This window comes from Pygoscelis adeliae, unplaced genomic scaffold (genome assembly GCF_000699105.1).
Source record: "Pygoscelis adeliae isolate BGI_AS28 unplaced genomic scaffold, ASM69910v1 Scaffold26, whole genome shotgun sequence".
In the NCBI taxonomy this organism is placed as follows: Eukaryota; Metazoa; Chordata; class Aves; order Sphenisciformes; family Spheniscidae; genus Pygoscelis; species Pygoscelis adeliae.
Window position 1 is genome coordinate 3,927,422 of NW_008825104.1, and position 22,378 is coordinate 3,949,799.

The 22,378-nt window shown below is 36.6% G+C and overlaps 1 protein-coding gene across 1 annotated transcript in view; it reads left to right on the plus strand.

The window, feature by feature from the left end:
• The window catches only part of SV2C (synaptic vesicle glycoprotein 2C), an 83,427-nt gene that overhangs the window by 11,415 nt on the left and 49,634 nt on the right, over positions 1–22,378 (plus strand). The window contains exon 2 of the mRNA XM_009327246.1: positions 14,174–14,354. Coding sequence (XP_009325521.1) covers positions 14,174–14,354 — 181 coding nt within the window. The remainder of the gene's footprint in view (positions 1–14,173; positions 14,355–22,378) is intronic.

The following is a 22,378-nucleotide window of genomic DNA, read 5'->3' on the forward strand; positions in this document are numbered from 1 at the left end:
TCCTTCAAATAACAGTGAGAGTCCATTGCACTTACAGTTAATAGTAGTAATAAATCTTTAGCAGCAAAAGAAAGGTTTAGAAATAGAGCTGCAGCCATTGAATTGTGCACTAAATATTCTGTAGCAAGGTGGAAACTGGCCTGTAGGTTTAATGTCTTATTTCTTCAGAAGGAGATCACAGAAATACAAATGCCATCATGCGTGCTGTTCATCTCTGGTATAGTTCCCTTGCAATGACATTATTAAAGTACTCCTACTGCAGTGTTTTTTCTGCTTGCCTTCCAAACACAATTATTTGAGGGAGAGAAATTAAGAGACAGATCCTTATCCATTCTAAGCAGCTACATTATGTGGACCAGTGGAGATGGTGGTTATGTTTGTTTTCTTTTCTGAGGGGAAAAAAGGGACAGTGGAGAGAATATGCAATGTAATTTTTGTCTGTTACAAACTGGACTAAACCTGTATCTCATGGAATATCATGGGCTTGTCACAAGACAGGAACTGGGAGCACAGATTTGAACCACTAATGAAATGCAGTGTATTCAGTCCTCTGCGCTGTTGCAGGCTCCCATTATAAGCCAGTACTTAGGGTGGGTCACAACTGCCTTCCTTTTCTGAGGATGATGTTGTTCCCAAACCACCTTACTGAAGCCGGTGCTAACAGGGAGATCAATACTACCATGTCAAATGTTTTTCCTCTTTCATGGTGTTCCTGCATGCAGCTTTACTGAGGAATGCAAGCTATTGGACACCGTTAACTTACATCTTCACTCTTCGCTTTTAAGAGGTTCACCGTTTAGCCTGAGGTTAAATATAATATTTGCCTGGCTCAATACCCAGTTTCAGTCATGCAGTTTTAACTTGAATAGCACACTCGATACAAGCCAACATGAAATGACTGCATTGCAGTTCATAGCTGAGAGCCTTGGTGTTTGTATGCATTTTCAGCATACAACACCATTTCTCTTTTGAGAGGTCTGTAAGTAATGTAATACTTACTTATTACATTTTTAGTTAAATGGACCTAACTACACTTGTATACCTTGGAATAATGCCAGAGATCAACTAGTGTACGTACAGGTAGTAAAGTACTAGCTCACTTTTTGAGCAAGACGTGTTGCCAGCATATAACATTTCTTCAAGGTTTAAGCTATGCTTGCTTCAGCTGAATTCAATGAGTACAGTGGATATTGGGAAACTTGCTTTTATTTAAACGGTGAAAAATGCAGCCTGCAATTAGGATAACATCGGTATTTGTGAAGATTGTGTGAACAGCCAGTAAGATACTTGTATATTTAACCACTTACAAACATGCATTACCATGTGCAAATATGCCTGTACCATTTATTTGCACACAAAAATAAAGCTAAATAATTATGTACTTGTAGTTATCTTCAAATCTTTGTCTTGGAGATTGATTGTGTCTAAAATAGTTAAAAATCGCTGGGCTGCTTTTTTATGCATTGCAGGTTATTTTCTGGCCCTACCTATCCCATCACAAATCAGTGATTTTACCATTTAAGTCACACAAATTTACAACCTTACAAAAGTGGCCAAAAGAAGGAAATGCCTCTCAAAGCAAAAGCCTGAGGGCGATGGTGATTTCACACATTTAATTTGGCTGTCACCTCCACTTTTTCCTCCCTCTGTCAACTGCCATGGGATCTCTGGCTGATGATACATCACTTCTAAATCTATGTGTCAAATGGAGTTTTTTAACCAAACCGGACATTTTAAATATGATGGTGCACTCCCTTCCAAGTCCCTGTTTGGTTAATTCTGCAATGCAGTTAAGTTATGATCGGCAAGCTTTCATTTATAAAAATGTTTATCTTCATTATTTGTGTATTTGTAGCTCTAATTTTGCATCTTGCACCAAATGTTGAGCTGTGAAATGAAAGAGAGGACGTATGAGCTCCTCAGCAAGCAGAAGAAATATTTTCACAGAGAAAGTGTTAATGAACTTCATTGAGACATGGAACGAACATAATTTAATGGCTCTTTGTCACAGCTGAGTAAATTTCTTCCTATGCATTTTATCCATGGATTTAATCAATCAAGGATTTTAGAGCCTTTCAAAGTTTGACTTGTCACTTTATCTTATACTATCAGTATTCCAAAGAATTGGAAGCAAATTGTATATCATGATAGATATTTATTCCAGACCTTGGGCTTGTTTAAGGGAATGTCAGTGCTGAAAAGTAAAGAACACAATTAATGTTTTAATCTACCCTGACTGCATTTTATAGCAGATGTAATTCTTTCCTTGTGATGGGTACATCTATTCTCCCTGTACACACCTGGTTCCCTTGTTTGAAGTACCAGTTTGGTATTGTTTCACATGCATGGAATATCACTACTTTCATAGCTGATGCAGGATCAAAGTCACTATACTATACAAGTATAAATACTTAAATGAAGGAATGATACTGAGTTACTGCTAGAATAGATACATGAATATGACATGTAAATTTTTTTAACTATTCATGCAAAAACTTGTTTAACAACAGCTATAGTGATAATTAACAGTTTGTTCAGGACACTGTTATTTACTGACATTTATAATACAGTTTAATTTTTCATTTATTCTTAACTATTTTTCAACACTTTGTCAGCCCTATACGGAATGGGAAGGCTTGATAGGAAGGAATGATATAAATTTAAGGTTTTCCAGTTTCACATACTACAACAAACTAACAGGCCACAGTAGTCCGGGAGGAATTACTTGTAGATTTATTATTTGACTGGAATTATGGGTGACTTAAGGAAGTTCTGTCAATGATTTTTTTTCAATTGAAGAATCTCAGATTTTACAGCCAGGGCAACTCTGCTTACTACTTGGACTTCTTGATGGGCAAGAGAATAAACTATTCTCTTCCCTACCACTAACTGTAAAATGTTGTTCCCTGGCTCTCTTAAACCAATGACCTTTTTACCCAACATCTACCAGTCTTTGTTCCAGCTAGTGGAAACAAAACCAAGAGTTTTTGATGACACATTACATATGTCAAGTTATTCTAGCTTTTCTTAACAAGTAAGCTTTTCTCAGGATAAACATGTGATGGACAAAGTGTCTTCAAAGACTCACAGAAACCTGTTTATCAGGCAGACAGATGTTTTTACCTGACTTTTGGGGGGGATTGTAGAAAGTTGGGAAAGTAATGTAAAGCAGGAAAATTAAGAAAATGGTGTAAAATAACACTGGCTTTACATCCATAGTGTTAAAAAGGTCTACATTCTCAAGAATAGGCAAAGGGGGCCCATTTGCAAATTTCATGTCATGTTAGCTGAACTGAAATTATTTACTGTATACTGGTTAGCAGTGGAGAGCCTTATATGAAGTTGAGGGAGTATGGATGAATATAACCCATGTGATGCATGACTCTCTATTGTGCTGTGTATTGCTTTTGTCTGGCATTTGTCAGACCTGCTCATTTTCACAGAGCACAAATATTTTCCTAATCTGCTAGAATTCAGGGCATTTTTCAAGGTTGGTTCTGAAGTTGCCACTAGCAAGTCTTGTTAAATGGAGATCATGAACTGATAGATACAGTCATCTAAATAATTTTCCATTTAGACATTATAACTGTGCCTCCTGGCACTATTGTAAATACGTAATTAGAAAGCCTGTTTAGCATCACCAGCACCTGCAGGTGTATTGGCACCATACAGAGGATTATTCTGATCTGTTATTCTTCATTTGACATTGGATTAGTTAATCTATTTCACTGACTCTAAATGGGAAAGCAGAAAGAAGATCATTAGCAATGGAAATTTCCTTTTTCACTTGTACGCTGTTGTGTGCTAGGTGAGGTAGACCAGGTCTTTTGTTAGGCACTTTGGGAGATGTGTGAGTTTCAGACCCTTATTAATTTTGGTAACCTGTTCCTAATGAGGTTAGAGCTAATTCAATGTCTTTTTCTGAAACTAGTGGAAGGTCTTTTGTTTTGGTTTGGTTTTTTTTTTAATTTTTTTTTAACATCGTTTCTCTTCCCCCACCATTTCACTTCATTGGAACAAAGGTGGTAACAGCCACTCTATGGATGAAGCAAAATAAAAGAAAGTTATTTCCTCCCATTTACAAGGAAAGAAGTTTACACAGTACTGAAATATAGCTACAGTAAGGAGACTAATGGCTGATTAAACACTGAAGAAATAATCAACTGTTAGCTTTAATATTGTACAGGTGCCTTCACTAGGAGCATGGTTTTATTAACTAGTTCTTACTAAGAAGTGTTTTGATTTGCTGAGTTGGATGCATCTGTTATTAATGTAGGCGTATATACTCTGGGCTTTTCATTTTTATTCAGCACTAATTAAAAGTTAGTGGTATTTGTGGACTCTGCTCTGTTTTGAGTCAGAAGGAGGACTAGGCAAATAAGAAATTAACATTCAGGCAATAAAAGATGTAGCCAAAATGAACAGTTTTGATATGAAATGAGGTGATTAATGTAGATGACTGTGTGGGCAATTTAAAGCTTTAGTGAAATATATTTTTTTGCTTTGAAATCTAATTAATCTAGCACATTGCACAGTGCTATGCACTGTTCAATCATATGCAGCATTTATAATCATTCTGATCCTCAGGATTGCCATGGAAGCGCATTTCAAATTGCAAAGTCACAGCAATTTCTAGCATGACAAGGTCATTTCAGAGCTGGGCAACAAGTGCATTGAATTTAGCATCTAAATCTGAGAGTAGAAAAATCCAGAGCAACCTCCACAGTTGCAGTGGAAGAAAACAGGAATTAGGAGTATTAGGACAGCTTAACTATGTGTGTTTTATCTGAAACTTGTCTGTTAGGATTTTCTCTCTAATGCCAGAGGGAACTGTTGGATCAAAGGAGAAGATAGTGTGAAAATAGTGTGTTTAGTGATAACACCTAGGGAATCTGTCAACAGCTTCACATCATCACCTGGGATTACCTGAGTTTTTGATAAAGCCTGTGCTCTATATTTTGCATATTGGTAACAACCATCTTGTAAAAATATAGTTTGTTATGGGAAGAAAAATACCACATATTGGCTGGTTCTTACAGCCCTGTGTTGCTAAATTCGAATGCTGATTGATTATTTCTGTTGTGAGTATCAAGGAAGCAGCACTTTGGTCTTTTTCTCTATAATGCATTGTTGATTTAGTTAGCCAAGCAATAGCAGTATGAAACAGCAGTGTGCTGCTCTTTGCTGCAATAATCACTACCAGTATTCAGTTTGTAAATGATTCTAATGAAGAAAATGGAATAACTTTGATCAATTTTTTATTCTGAGAAATCTGTAATGGAATAAATAAAAATTATGCTAGCATCTGGTAGTAGATGACATTTTTTTTAAAGGCTTAGTTATTGACATGATAAAGTTCTTAAGGCAGAAGTGATGATGACAATGTACTGCAAAGGTACCAGTTTACCATATTCTCTATTTTGCTGCCTTATCAGAAAATACAGCTGTGAAGAAAATTCCCCATCCCAGCAAGTAATCTATTACATGTCACAATCTCTGCAGTTACTGAGCTTCTTCTATGCATTTATTAATTTATCTAATTTGGATCTGAGGAAAAGCAGGAGCAGTTGTTCTTTTTGTTATTACAGTGTTTCAATTAAAATGATATCTGAGTACACAGGAAGCTCATCTGTTAGGGTATTATTTCATTAGTTAAAAAACATGTATCAGCACATCTGCTTATATTTTTTTGAGGTATATTATAAGGTGAACGTCCCTAGAACTGTAAGGAGAGTTAATATCATACAGACTCTTAAAGCAAGAAAATATTTTGTTTTTTCAAAATTAACAGGTAATATAAAGGTCCAGAGCTAAACCACCTTGTTCTGCACTTAATACATAAACCACAATCAGTCTCATTAGCCCAATGAGAGAAAACATGGAGGCAAAATGACAATTTTTTTCCTGCTGGAATTAAATTGAGCCTTACACCAAAACCACTTCAGGCTGTAAATCTGACACCTGAGTTACAGGAAACTAATCAAAAGCAGACATATTAGGCACATAAATTTAATACAAGTATGCCAGAGGAAACCAAAAATTAACTAATACCTGAATGAAATTTGTGCGAATGTTGTTGTGGAACCCTTTGACTTTCACATCAATGGTATTTCTGTTATAGCACTGGAAAAGCTTTGGTCAAAACTTTCCAGCTATGGGTTTTCATCTCTGGAATTTCCTTCAGGGTAATACACACTGGAGTAGATTCATGATTTGGAAATATATGCAAGTTATTTTCCTGGAAAAAAACTTGGAGGTTTTTTATTTCATGGAGAGGACAGAACTGTTCTCACTTCTCCTCTCCTCCCAAGAAAAAAAATTGTCTTCCTGGCTCATCTTTGACCTCTGTAAGAGCACAGCTGGGTGGTGAGTTTGGGTAGCCACACCATGAGACTATTTTCACTTCAGTATCAGTGTTAAATCAAGACAAATATGTTGTAGGTATTTGTTGGTCTAAAATTTTGTTGACTTAAAATTTTGTATTGTCAAATTTTGTCTTGCATTTGGTGCTTTCTGCTTTCTGAGTATGCTGTAAGTCCCATTCACTTAGTTTCAGGTTTTTTCCAATTATCTTGGAGGTTCTATAGTGGGCTTCTATACCTACTTCCCTTTTTGAGTTCAGTTCTCTGGAAAATTTGGACTTGATCCTTTGGAAATGGAAAAAATATGAAAAAAAAGTGGTGTTTTTTGTTTTTTTTTAATTTCCATTTAATATTTTCCACTTTTTCTAGGCTCTACCTTTGTTTTGTATTTGTGAGGCTTCTTTTTAGAAGTACAGTACTTGGCTACCTCATGACAGTTTTCTTTTGATTAAATCAATCGTCAGATTACGTCTCTCATACTATTACAAACCCGTATTGTTTTAGTTGCTTGTGTTGCTGATGATGTTTTTTACCTTATTACATTAAAGATCGTAAATAGGTTTGCATGTAGAACTGTTGAGTTACTTGCTCTTTCATTTTCCTATCTACACTGATGAACTGAGTAAGATCTTGCTTTTGCTCAGCTTTGCTTTCAGTTCCGTTTTCCTGACTTTCATGGTTGAGTGCCTCTATCAAATATTGCAGTTCATCAGTATTGTCTGAGAACACGATCATTTTGTCTGAGAACCAGATACAGTTCACTTGATTTCTATTTATGTGATGTTTCTGGATTGGTATCAGATTGAATGTCATCAGATCTTTTGTAGGTATGTTTGAAAGTGGTATAAGGAGGTGTTTGTTTTCTTTTTTCTGTTGATGGAGCAGGGAGATTATTTATTGTATTGTTTTTATTTGATTGATTTGAGCTGTGAATTATATGCTATGTATTTTTAGTAGCCTTTACATCAGAGCATTTCCCTGAGTTGTTTTCCTATGTAAATACTAGAGAAACAGACTTCTAGAAATTAATAAACATTTTTTAAAACTTGTTTTAGATTGAGACAATATTTTATTTTTCTTCCCTTCATGAAAACATTAACATTTCTGTATTGCTCAGCATGTTTCAGAAGAGGAGAAAAGGTTGTCTTTTTTTTCACTGATCTCACAGAGATTCAGTATCTTCCTTCATCTCAATGAGTGTGAATTTATATCTTTCTTTAGTTATTATGGAGATAAAGTTCTCCTTTTTTACTGACTGTGAAGGATATCCAGAATGTCTTGTGCACTAAGCAGCTAAAAAAAATATACAAAAGCTAAATGGTCTGTCATGCAAAGACTTGTCACTTTGGAATTATTACTATTAGAGAACTAAGCATACAGGTTACTCGGCTGCAAGTCACACTCAAAGATCCAAGAATCACTGCAGTGTGATAGACACTGTATGAACTTTTATATTGAGACTGAAGAGCTTCAGCATTCTTTTTAAAATAGTTTTATACCTTTCATGTATTTAAACAGATAAACCCTATTATCATGATTGCTAAAAAAACTTCTAATAAGGTAATAGTATGTAAAACTTGACTGTTTGTAAATATATATATCAAGCAGAAGAGCAAAAAGCTCCAAAACAAATGTGTAATTAAGCATCTGCGCTAGAGTATGAAATTGCAGATGGAAGCCTGTCTGCAGCTGTCCTGAAAGGGAATGCAGGAGGAGTGGATTAGTCTGAAGAGTAGTAATAGAAAAAGAGCCTGGTATGCTGTGGCATTTGGGATTTGCATATATTGCATATTATTAGGTAAGAGCAATCATTTAACATCTGAAGTTAAGAGACAAAATGATTGCTGTGGGAAACAGCTAGCATATAGATAAAGGAAATCCATGGCTTGAGAAGTCTTGAACTTGCAAAGACTCATGCAAAATTTTAATTTTAGTTAATATGGTGGCTGGCTCACATGTTTGTTGGAAAACAGTACCCATCAACTTTTTCAGATGGCTGAACAATCAATGTTTTACTCCTTTAACCACTTAGATCTACACCTTAAAAATTTACCATTCTGTAAATATAGAGCTTGTTGTTCCACCACTTCAGGCACTGTTTAGAGAGAAGAAGAAATAGGTGTTACAGAAGAATATAAGTTTGTGGCAGTTCTTTATGTAAGAATGTTGGAGTGTTAGTACCTCTGAAGAGGTGAATGGCATAATATAGCAAATAAGAAATGAAGATCCAATATTCTGACTACACAGATGGTTTTAGACACGTAAAGACAGTGGCTTTAGAAAATGGAGTTGTTCTGCCAATTCTGGAGTTATTACAGTTTTCTTATATTTGTCGTCTTAATGGAAAAGTGTTTACTTTAATTACCTCCTATTATAAACAGTTAATTAGACGTTATGTTTGACTGAAGTTAGTTGCTGCATGGGTTGTGATTCTTTTCAAAGTCTTTTCTGATCAAAGAAACTAGTAACAGATTATAATTAAGTATAGTTCTGAAACATTATCATCTTTAAACTCTGAATATGCTCTTTATCAGGGTTAAAACAAAGATAAATCTGGACATTTTTACTCATGTTATTTATAGGCATTGGAGTTCTTCACTATGAATTGTTGTATTCTAAAGAATAGCATATGGGAAGATCCTAGTACAAATAAAACACTGATTAAAGTACAGTATAATTCTTATGAAAGGAGTTTTTCTCCTCTTGGACCTGTCTTAGGACCACATTTATAATCTCATTTTCCAAAATATAAATAATATTTTAATTTTTTTTTTAGAGTCTTCTTCTTTTTAATGAGAGTACTTTTTCCAGTTGTATGAAATGCATTCCTCACTCAGACAAACTACCTAAACAACACAACAGGAAAAAAACAACTTCAGACTAGTTTTGTATCTACTTTATAATAGGTGTGTTAAAGCAAAAGATGACCGTCAGTGAGTCCCATAGCCTGAGTCTCTCTGTTGCAAGGAAGTCTGACTTTAATTGCTTTATTTTCTCCCAGTGAAGTGTATACTTACAGACTGATTTCTCAGAAAGGTTTGGCTATCATTTAGATACCAGGCTATGAATTGCAACAGACAGTGGCAAGTAATGAAGTTATGGCAGCACAAGGAGTAAAATACCATTTAACTGAACCTCAGTGACTGGTCATGCATGTATTCTTATCCCAATGCTTAAATTGCCTATAAACTAGCATTTGGGTACTGAGGGAATTCTTGGTTGGCTGCTTTGTAAGGTTAAGCTGTTGCTAGCAACCTGAAAGATGCTGTGTGCACATCCATTTAAAAAGTACCTAGCCACCTGGTAACCAAAGTGTGTGCATGGTGTGAAGTAATTCCAGACTCGGGTCCCCTCATCTGAAGAGGATGCAAGTGTGTATTTTGTACCTTCGTACAATGGGGAAAATCACTGAAGTATGTAGAATTTCTGCTGTGGAAAGAAAATACAGATTGTTAAAACTTGGTAAAAGAACAATAGAAGAGAATATTCATTTTATCATGGCATGAGTTTCTTTTCAGCTGCCACTTGCCTCTTCTCAGTGCCTTGCCACCAAATGACAGAGTTTGAGATTACATGTTACTTTGTGGGGAAAACCAAAGACTTATGTTACAGATATCATTAGTAGTCTTTGTATTTTAAAATAAACTTTAATTAAAAAAAATACATTTCTAGGATCATGCTGAATGTCAAATCAGTGTGTGCGCTGTATAAGCTAACTTCTTTAGAGACACAAGTGCACTGCAACAAAAAGAAAAAGAAAAGCAGACAATTTTGTGATCAGTAGTAGCTGCTCAAAAAGGGAGTACCACCCTCAGGATGACATGCTAGAATAAAACCTATATACATATATGGACACCCATACAGTTATTGTTTTGATGACCAGTGTTTAAAGGCAATGAGAAAAGGGAGCGAGGTCTGACCAACAACAGGATATTTAATTTTTATATATATATAAATTTATGCAAAATATAATATGTGATTTCAGAATGGTGTACAAAAAAATAATAGTAATTTCCCCATGAGATTGTGAGATGTTCTGACCGGTGGCATGACATAATAAACAAGAGCTACAAAGATTGGAAAGGAAGGGATGATGAAAGGTAAAATGATAATCTAATGTCATTTTTTACTTGCATTTGTTAGGTGGTTGTTCAGCTACTTTAACTGTTCATAGTTAGAGTGCTCCTTTGCCATTTGTCACTTTTATGGCTTATTGTGAATATTGCTGGGGGGGGGAAAGGACTTAAGGAATGATTTGAAAGTTGAGAGGAAAGGCACTTCCTTTATGGGCTGCAGGCAGGGTTATGTTCTGGATAAAGAGAGACAGAAAATATGCAAAAGAAGAAAGACAGGAAAATACACTAAAATAGGTATCATTGGTAGCTGCAGTAGGTTCTGCATGGAACGGATACAGATCTTTGGTGGGGGAGAGGGATTGTGGAGGGTCTCCAAGGCAATTAGGAAAAAATTCAAAGTTAATATAGTGGGAAAGAATAAGCTAATGGTGCAGTTCAGAGAGCAGCTTATTTACAGCAGTTTATGGATAGGAGGAGAATATTATTTTTAGCAGCACCTTTTAAATGCTCTTCAGGAGAATTACATGGGTATAAGAGAGGTCAAAGCACAGTACAATGACCAAAGGACTTGTCATCAAAAAGAAGGTTAAAGTTTTTAAACTCTCAAGATATGGAAACTTTTTTCTTTCATCATTCATAGTGTTTTGATATTTCTGTGCATCACAAGGAAAGTAGTTACTTGGTAAAATTAAGATTATTTGCATGAAATATTTTGAAGTTATATATATATAAAGAAATACAAAACTATTTGATTGGCTTTCTCTGAGTATTTCTAATATTAGAGTGTTGACTGGGAAAGCCCAACAATGTTTATGTATGAAAGAATGTAAGGAATTTCACTTAAGAGTAAAAATTAACCATTTTATTTGCCTTTTTGAAATCAGTCTGCTGGCAATGCAGTTATTGAACTATTTTTGCTAAGTTCTTTCAACTAGTATTCACAAGCAAGCACGAGCTCTGCTGCGTGGAGTTTCCAAACTGCTTGTGAGTACTGGTCTACCTGCAGCGTGGTACAGTAACCTTGCCCACAGGAGAGGTTTTAAAGCAGTTGAATGAATATGCTAAGCCACTAGCCAAGCTTTGTCTCTTTAGGACCAGAAAATGTGCGAGCTGTGTATGCATCATCAAGAAAATCTCAATTATTGGAATAAAAATTTCTGATCAGAATGAAGGAGCTATCTGATAAAGGTCTGTTGCTAAGCACCTCTAAACCAAAAAGAATATTGTAGTGTCTGTGTCCTTCCTGGGCTAATAGGAAAGAGAACAAAGATATCTTAGGAAATCTGCAAATTCTGGATTTACCTACATTCTCAACAATATCCTTTGATGAAAGACTAAGATCCCAGTAATAGCTAGAAAATGTCCATTGACAAAAGTTGTTTTGAGAAGACATTTAACTGTTGTTCTTAAGGAGCTTCTTGGTCTTGCTTAGGTAAAGAGATGGTTAATGTTCCTGTGATGAGTAGCAATGGATCTGTCATCCTGTCCTGAGGGACTCATGGAGAAGACAGTCAGTCTAGAAATATCCTGTTCTTGTTTTATGTTGTCTAAAAAGGTAGCTGCAGAAAAGACTGATTTGCTAGTACTGGTCACAATCAATGGCAAAGGGCATTGATAAAAACAGTATACTCACCTAACCAAAATATAACTATCTTGCTAATTGTTGTGGTTTAACCCCAGCCGGCAACTAAGCACCACACAGCTGCTCACTCACTCCCCCCTGGTGGGATGGGGGAGAGAATTGGAAGAACAAAAGTGAGAAAACTCATGGGTTGAGATAAGGACAGTTTAATAGGTAAAGCAAAAGCCTCGCACGCAAGCAAGGCAAAACAAGGAATTCATTCACTACTTCCCGTGGGCAGGCAGGTGTTCAGCCATCTCCAGGAAAGCAGGGCTCCATCACGCGTAACGGTTACTTGAAAACAAAAACACCATCACTCCAAACATCCCCCCTTTCCTCCTTCTTCCACCAGCTTCGTATGCCGAGCATGACGTCATATGGTGTGGAATATCCCTTTGGATAGGGATATTCCTATCTGACCCCTTGGTCAGTTGGGGTCAGCTGTCCCAGCTGTGTCCCCTCCCAACTCCTTATGCACCCCCAGCCTACTCGCTGGTGGGGTGGTGTGAGGAGCAGAAAAGGCCTAACACTCTGTTAGGCACTGCTCAGCACTAACTAAAACATCCCTGTGTTATCAACACTGTTTCCAGCACAAATCCAAAACATAGCCCCGTATCAGCTACTGTGAAGAAAATTAACTCTATCCCAGCTAAAACCAGCACACTAATATACATTTAACACAATGTGCGTTCTAGCAAATGTTTTAAAACTGTGTCTCATAAGGAAGCAGCAGTGGAAACTACTTGGACAAAACATGAGGGGGAACAGGGACATAAGACCCTGCAGATGTCAGCACTGCAGATGTTAACATCTGGAATTCCAAGCATGGAAATACTGATGAGTGACCTCTACGTTAATGTGCAGTTAACCAAGCCCAGGCATTTAAATATTTCTTTCAGCTTGGTTTCCCTTCCAGCTGCCTTCTGCAGGACAGCGGTGATTCTTTTGGAAGCCAGAATTTTACACAACAGCAATTAAAGCCCAGCAGAGTTGCTGGGGAATTTGTCTGTTCTTGTGGCTGATCGAAAAGAGGCACAGAACAAGGATTGCTAGTATTTTAGCTTCTTCCAGCTACTTTATATTTAATTCCTGCTCTGTAGTAGACATATAAGATGGTAGCAGCTGCTAGGTAGATAAAATCCAATCTGGGAAGTTCAATAAGAAAGTAAGTGGAAAGAGAATAATACATGTATCAAACAAAATACAAATCTGGTTGGTTCTGTCCAAAATTTGGGAACTACTTTTTTTTCTGACAGTCTGCTCAATGTCTTGTGCATCTTTGCCAAAAGTCCCACAGAAGGTTTGTCCCTGGAAAGGAAATAAGGTACAATATGCTAATATGTGAATGGTCAGAGTGTTAAATAATTCAACTTATCTTTCTGTGGAAAGTACTTTATGTAGAAAACATCATTAACGTCAAAAAAAAAATCACCTGAAAATAATTTTTCTCTATCATCTCATTTTAATGTATGTAGCTAAACTGTAATGTATCTGTTCAAAATTCTTTGGGGAAAAAAACCCAAAACTTTCCAGTGCTTTTCTGTATACAAGACAGTGCCTTTTTAAATAAAGCAGTATGCTCAAGTAGGAGGGAGGAAAAAACCAATCAAGCTGGACATTTTTGATTCTATAGAACTCAAATGGAAAGTGTCTGTTCATTAATCAGCTTCCTTTGGACTTAGCATATCTTACTCCCAGTGATCAATCCACTACAGGACTGCTTATATTCTAGACAATTTGTTTCTTTAGAGGAAGTTACAATTTTTGTAGTATTTAACATGAATACAGTTTATTACTGAGGAAATAATGGCATTCTTTCTCCCATTCAGTCTTATTTGCCTGTATTTTAATTGTTTTAGCTAGAGGCACCTTGTTTAATAATTATATTAAGCTTCAGTATGTCTGGTAACAGGTGACAAAGACAAAGTAGGAAATCTGTTCTCCCTAGATACTTTTGCAAAGTTATGCATGTAATTTCTGTTCACTGAGAAAGGAGAAATTAATCTGTATACTGTTTGTTTTGTAAATATTGAAGATCAACTATTTTTGGTGTGGTCAATTGTGGTCAGTTATGTAGCTCACAAAACAACATCTTTTTTTTTTGTGTATTGCAGGTAGCATAGTGTACCTTGGGATGATGGTGGGGGCATTCTTCTGGGGAGGCTTGGCAGACAAGGTGGGAAGGAGACAGTCACTCCTGATATGCATGTCTGTCAATGGATTCTTTGCCTTCCTTTCATCATTTGTCCAGGGCTATGGCTTCTTCCTCTTCTGTCGCTTGTTTTCTGGATTTGGGTAAGCTCCTCTGGTTTTGTTCATTTCCACAATTCTCTGTGTTAATAAAACTTTCCTGTTTGCAAAAGCACATTACTTAATGTAGAAATATAGTCTGTGTCAGGGGCGAGACAATTAAACAAGGTGGCTACTATGCTCTTAAATAACAACCTGAAGGGGAAGAATAATGACTTTAGAGGAAAGACACAGACTGCAAATTGTGAGATTGAGTTCTGTTCTTATTTTGCAACAGACTTGCTTTAAGAACTTGATCAACTTGCTTAACTCTTTTATGCCTCAACTTCTCTATGTATTGCTTCTTCAGTCAGCAAAACAATACCCTCCTCACAGGTGTACTGTAAGATTTCAGTGATATTTGTAAAGTTTCTAATGTCTTTGTGTGCATAATATTGTTTATAATAACACTGCAGTAAAGACTGACAAATTTAAAACGACGCCCAAGAGTCTGCTAAATGTTATGGCTCTCTCCAGAAGAATGTTTGTGGCCCTGTGTTTGCTTTACTTTTCTTTTCATTTAAATAACTTCCCAGCTGTTGGAAAAGTTTAAGATATTGGTAATGGTTGATTAAGTTTATCATTTTAAACTTACATGAGCAGAGATTGAGATGCACAAGTAAATTACTGAGAAAGCTTCTACCTTAACTGCACCCTTGGATAACCAAGAGCTCTGTTCTGCAGAGTGGTTAGTTTAGCACTTCTGGTAATTGCTTGATTCAGATCAAAACTCCCAACTACAATTCCGTTTCAGGCCACTATCAATCTTTAGGATGCTGAACACGCAGGAGCTGCTGAGAGCACAGTATGCTGTGTTGTAAAGCCACTCCCATGAAGTCCACTGCTTGTATGGTTTGCTGGCTGTAGTTTGTGTAGCCTTTGTGCGCTAACGCTGTTGTGTGATGTTTGTGGTTTTAGAAACCGCTTGAACTGGTCTGAAGTAGGGTAGAGCTAGACACCCATACCAAAAAGAAATTACCGTAGCACTAAGTACTATTAAACTGATTTAGGAAGGGGGATGGAAGGGCAAGGAGAGAGGAAGGAAATGTGAAGAGTCCTTTTGCTAGAGGAATCTCCTTAGTCTGTCACCAAATTGTCAGATATGACTCTAAAAGAGATCAAGAGGAAATGGCAACTGTTCTAATTCTTTAAAAAAACCTTAGAAAAACAAAACAAAAAATCCAATCCAGCTTATTTACGTGTTGTTCATAACATGGGTCACTATCAGTTCCAGGTGCTATGTTTTGTCTCTCCATAGAGAAACATAGATTATGTTGCATGACATTTTCACTCTTCTGTGATCCTGTCAAAGTTCAGAAGCTTGTTGTATTGCTTGTTTAGCATGCCCAATTCACGGGGGCAGTACCGGACCCTTGTGCCCCAAAGGTTTGTCTTTTGACAGACAGGTTTGTGACACTGTTGGCTTTCACCCAGATTGCCTCTGTTGGGGCATACGACAAAATTTGTATTTATCATGCCTCATGCCAAACCTGCCTGCAGGGTCTCCTTGTCACCCATAGCAGCAGCTTTTCCAGTAATGTACAGTCCCTGTAGCTTTACTTGTGATAGATGTATGTCCTGGATTGGGAAGCACGTTCCATTGTGTACTCAGCTTACAATTACTGGTCTTTGAAGGAGCAGGCCCTTTGTATCTGTATCTTATACCTCTGTGTGGGTCCCCACTGTGTCCAAAATCCTCTTACCTCATATTTGAGAGCTGCATGAATAGATGATAGATAATTTGCCACCATGTACTACATTTTAACCCCCCCAAACAAACAAGCAAACAACAACAACAAAAAACACAAGACAGCATGAGCTTCAGAGTCATTCCTCATAGCAATTACTGTAGAGGAAGATTAATGACTGGCCCTCATTTGCTGTTTTCTTCAAAGACTGGATTTCTCCCCAGAGTAACATCCTTCAGCTGGTATCAGAGTGGCATCATAAAAGGCGCAAGGTTTCTAGAACTGAATCTGTGCTTCATACTCTCTAGACGAGGGAAAGCTCTTCCTTTTTCTGTTCTCACTGTTTGCCTGTGATGATGAAATTTTTCCACCAGAAAAATTTTGCATGTTTGGAACCCTTCTTTCTCATCTGCTCACTCGCTCTCAGAGGCGGCTTACTTTTCACTTAAAAGCTATAGTCAAGATGGTATTTGTGTAACATCTGCCTTTTCTCTGGTTTTTTATCCCATTTTGGATATGGTCGTATGTTGAGAGCAGCTGTAACAGCAACAGACACATCATATGCCAAGCACCAAGCAGGGAGAGGCTAGAACGTTCCAGCTGCAGAGGCAGCAAAGTAAAATCTTTTCACTTTTAAGCAGCTGGGCACAAATATACCTGCTGTTAAAGCATGCATCTTACAGGTCTCTGCTTCCAGATAATTTGCGTCAGCTGATGTGCAAGAAGGCAAACTCTTTTTGGTATCGCTCACTGAAGAATTCCCAGATATTTGTGCCAGCTTTGAAGCCATACCTACTTGCAGTATGACAGGAAATTTGCTTCAAGGGTTTGAATTAAATCTTGAACATTTATTGCATTCTTTACTATGTCCCACGTCTTGCTCGAGTGAAAAAGAAGTTGTGTCAGTTGAATGGGAATAGAAATTCAACTTAATTTCTCTTTATAACCTCTCCTCATTTTAGAGGTCCTGTCTTTGAACAGTAGGTGTCATTTCCCATTCTTACTGAAAGACACTGAATATATATCCCTGTTACCAAGGGAGAAGGCTTTGTTCCAGTAATTTTGTGTGAATCGGAGAGCCCAAATATGAAATAGGAATAATTTTAAGCAAAGAACTGAATGATATGTTTTAAAGGCAAAATAGTATTTTTACTCAGATGGGAGAAGAGCTTTCTGAAGGGGCAGAGAGTTATCTGGACAATTTCATATAATTAAAAGTCAATAAAATATGAAGAAGTATTCAAAAGATATAAAATCATTTAGGTGTATACAGTTTAAACTGGTCTGTTATCTTCTGGATAAAATAAAAATAGATTAAGAAGCATGAAAAATAAAACCAGTATCTGATAGAAGATTTTATTTATAAAAAATACTATAAAATAGATTCTTCTCAGATTCTCTTGCAGTTAAAATGTGTTTATAAAAGTAAACTAATTAGGGGGAAAAAAAATCCCTTCTAATAATTTTTTTTGCATCTGAAAAACCTAAAACTAGTAAAAATTTTGCATGCAAAAAAGTGTTTTGGAATACAAAACAGTATAAATAATATTAAGATATTTCTGGGTAAAGGGCATTGAGGGATATGAAAGTCTGAAAGGTGAATTTAAGATAGTGAAAAGAATAAAGAAATATTGTGCAGTCACTGCAAAATAATTTCCTTTTACGGAAAATAGTATCATAACTATGATTTTTCCATTGATTAATCCAAAATCAAAACTCAAAAGGAAATTGAATCCAAAAGCCTGATAAAGTTCTAGGAGGGTTTTCAACATGGCTTCCTACAAAGTAAAAAGACCTAGACAAGAAACTGTGAGCTATATTCATCATTAGCCATTGGAGAATGTGCAAAGATTTATCATCAAAAAACACCTTGTTAGATCTGTCTTTGAAATTGCCAAAGGAAGGTTTCTAATACCAGAACATGACTCATAACATCGCTGCTAATTTGAATGGAACTGGAGTTGTTGCTTATTCAACACTGCCACTGTGAAGTATTATTCTCAGCTAGAGAATTTTATCTAACCTCTATTACAAAAAATTGTATTTATTTAATCTAAGCTATTAGTTTACTATTTTTGATACTTTTAGATCATTTTAGATGCAGTTTTTCTAAGTACAACAACTCAATTTAGAATAAAGTACTTAAAAGTGCACTATATATTTGTATTATCCCAGCAAATTTCATTTTGTTTGCTTTGAAATAACCAAAGATGATACAGTTTGGGAAAGTGTATCATGCTTATCCAACCCAAATGTTACTTCTAAAAGTAATGACAGTTTTCATGCAGTAAAAAACTAGCTGAAATAAACATCCTGAGATGAACTACAGAAATTCTTCAGACAACCTCATATGTTTGCTCCCAGATGAAACTGATTCTTTTTCATGAGCAAAGTAAAAAATGCTAAATAAATATGTCCCATTTTACAAACCAGACATTATGTCCAAACTGCAGAGATTTCTTTTCATTTGCCAAAATTGCCAGTTTGGCCAAATTTCTTCTCCAAACCCACAGAAATATTAGGAAATACAGCTAAGATATGGTTAACTTACGTAACCGAAAACTATTAGGAAGCCTTCTGCCTGCCTGTTGCCCATTGTGAATAAGAGTCTCTCTCGAGCTTTACTATCATATAGTGTTTCTTTTCCAGAAGACTTTAGACTGTACTTCATTAAATCTGAGACTCGCCTCCAGACAGCTTTCTTAACCCCTCCTCAGAAAATATCTCTAAAGCAGTACTCTGTCTGCATTACCGGGATCTACTGAAGAGTACAGGTGTCAATGTTGTAGCACTAAACTCATCATCTAGATCTTTTCTTGGATTCTTCACACTCTTGTGAGGAATCAACAGTTAGCAAAATTCCAAACCTGTGGATGAAGTTTCTTGTAACTAGCAGTTTTGAGGTGATTGCCTGTGCAAATCCACCCACGCTGACTTTTACTACCACTTCTGTACATTATGTGTAGTGTTGTATATCCCCCTTTTCTTAATGGCCAAGACAGGAAGGACATGCAAGCAGTCCATATGCACAACAACTGTAAAAGTGTTCCAGCAGAGATACGGACCACGTGGACACAGCACAAAACGGTTGGCCTACACAAGCAGTTGCCTTCAGGAACTTCAGATTTAGACCAACCGGCTGCTTTTGTAATTGTGTGTCATGAGTATTTAGTATCATGCTGTATTTATCTTTTACTTCTTCATACCACTTGCTCCACTTCTTTCTCACAGAACGCCTATGTGTCCTCTTACCCTCAAAAGGTTGTAATCCTACCACCTCTAATTCCTCTCCAGCTGTTGCCCACCCATGGCTATCAGTGTTTTTACACTGTGAGCTAACGAATAGCTGCGCAGGTGACTGGCTTTAAAGCTGATAGCGTATGCCAAAAGGGTAGATATGCTTCTCAGTCGAGCCAAGGAAGCAGTTGGCAAGGTCTGAGCTTTCCAAATAGCTTTGATCCAGCCCTTGCAGCTTCAGCTGTGGGTAAAGGTTGACTAATGTAAACCTGGGATATCTGGGAGAGAAGTGGTCTTTCCTAAGACTGTTAGGAGAAGAGGAAAGTATTCTTATGAGGAAAAGAAAATTATACAAAAGGGAGAGAAAGACTAGACAAGGGAACTGTAAATAAGGTAGAGAGACTACATGACAGAAAACAATCAAAAGAAAAAGTAAAAACTTGAAAAGAGAAAAAAAAAAGAAGAAATCTGCAAAAGAAAATGTTTATAAACAATTATTTTGTGATTATCAATACTGGCAGATCTGAAAGCAATTTATCTGACATATCTAGCTGACCAAGTACTGCAGGCAAATTCTTTGCAATTTTATGTTTTAATCTGACATCAAATTTGGCTTGATTTTTTTAAATAGCGTTGGGTAAATTTGGGGAATGAATTATTTACTCATCAGTTCAGCTTCCATCAGAACTGACAGTACTGTAGAATTCAGTAAATAATCATGTGAATCTTTATCACAAGGACTCTTTTGCTATTAATAGCATACAGGCCACGTGTGTACCAGAAAGACAACTTCTCTAGTTTACATAGTCCAAAGAGGCACTTGTATTTAAACATGGGTAGAATGATCAGCAAATCTTAGTCTGTAGCGTGCTGCAGTTTTGTAGGGCTTTATCCAACAGTTCTCAAGGAGAACCAGTCAATCTGGCTGCTCACTCTTAGATACTTTACCAGTCTAATGGCAGTTCTGAAAGGAAAACAACAGAGATGTTTTTTAATGAGAACTGTTAATAAGAAGAGGGAAGAGTAGGTGCAATTGGACAGAAGGACAAAGGGTGGTGGGCTGTTTCCAAATCTCAGGAGTGTAACACTGAATCTGTGTTTTGAGCTTTATCACTTTTTAACAAATTGCAAATAACAAGGTGACAACTTGCAAATGCCATCTCACACAGACGCTATCTTTATTTTTAGTCTGGATGTTGTCCAAGTTTGAAAGAGAAGAAGACAAGGTATTTCAGAAGAACACAATCCTGCCTTGTGCATTTAGCATTCTGTAAGGGTTTTTTTCCTAATTATCTCTATTCCTTGTATGCTTTTGCATTTCAAGCCTGTTTGTCTAGTGAATCTGCAAATAAATGAAGAATTCTATCTGAAGCCAGAGGTTCTTGAATGCCTCACCAAAGTGGTTTTATCCCAGCTGTCACACTGTGCAGTTGCCAAAATCTGTTGTGACAAATCACGGCTCTGAAGGTAGATTAGCAGACATTTGTCATCTTTCTTTGTGACAAAGAAAATGTAAATGTACCTTAGCTTATTGTTTGTTTCACTGAATCCTACTCTCCTAGGGTGCATCACTTAAATCTCTTTTGGGTTTCCCCCTCCCCATAACTGCACAGAACAAACAGGAACAGAGAGTGTACAGAAATAACATTATAAAAGCATAGCTTTCAGTTTGGATGATTTTCTGGGGTCATAAATTGAACCTTCTTTTGCTGAAAAGTGGGATTAGATCAGTTGGTTATTTCTGTATTGTCATTTCCCCATGAATACCTGTTGTTCTTTTTGAATCTAAAATAAAAAAAAAAAATTGCATCAAAATGTTGGATAAGGAGCCACCCTTCTTTGTCGATAAATAGAAGAAACAGTACAACTCTTTTTTTGAAGTAACAGAACTGAGCAAATATGACCTACTACCTAAAACACATGCCATATGCACGCTGAGTGGAAGCTGAACTATGTAGAAGATGGCTTTCACTTAGAGATTAAATGCAGCTGCAGGTCATACGTACCGGACAGTGGAGGACTCTGTGTGTATGAGTCTGTATATGAGCAAAAGTAGACAGAAAGAAATAGCCAAAACCTAAAATTGTAGTTAGAAAGATATTAAGAACATAATCCTGAAAAAAAGAATAAGAAGTAAGAGTAAAATAAGAATTTGGGGGCATCAAATAACATGTTCAGTCATTAATTTTTTCTCCAAACAGTAGCAACCCATGAAGCTCTGAAACTGGCTCATCTTTTGCATCAAAAAGAGTAACAATATGCTGATTATTTGGTACTTCCTTCCAATTGAATTACATGTTTCTGAGAAAATACCAAAAATTATGCATTCTGCTCTTGCTCTGCCTACTTCTGATGGGGTTTATTACAGAAGATGAAAAATAATTGAAAAAGATCATGACTGACATTTGTCATTCTTCTGACTGATGTTTTTGCCATTCTCTTCATATATGGAGCAATATGTGCAGTAGAAGAAGGCTCCTGCTGTTTATTAAGTGTTGTTCTTGCATATATTCCTACGTATTTATTAAAAAAGACAAGGCTGAATGAATGCATCCTGTTGTTTTAGGTGCAGAGACTGATCCTTATAGAGTGAGAGAGTTTATTTTACGGTCTGGAGCCAAGCTCAACGAAGTTTTGCCTCTTGCTGGTATTAGACTGCACCTCATTACAGAATATTATTCTGGAGACACTTATCACTCATGATCATCAACCCCGAGGTTTAGACCAGTGTTTTTTTAATATTTTAAAAAAATATGCACACTCTACACAATTTTCCAGTGGAGGTATAAAAACCCCTGTATAGTTAATTTGTACATGTTCACACTATATTTGCACCTCATAGATACTTTTTGTGACCCTTTAGGAAGTAGCGCAGGGACTCCCCTCCGTGATCTGTGGATAACAAGTTTATGTCCGCTGCTTTGGCTATGATGACTGAAGAAATAACATACATTAATAACAGATAAGATGTAAAAACTTAGTTTGCTTGAATTGTTTGTATTTAAGAAAGTTAAAATCCTTCCCATCTTTTAGAATAAACATTCTTCTCAAGTCAGCACAGTTTTCACAGGCTTTTCATCTGCACATGCAGACATGTGAAGGGAA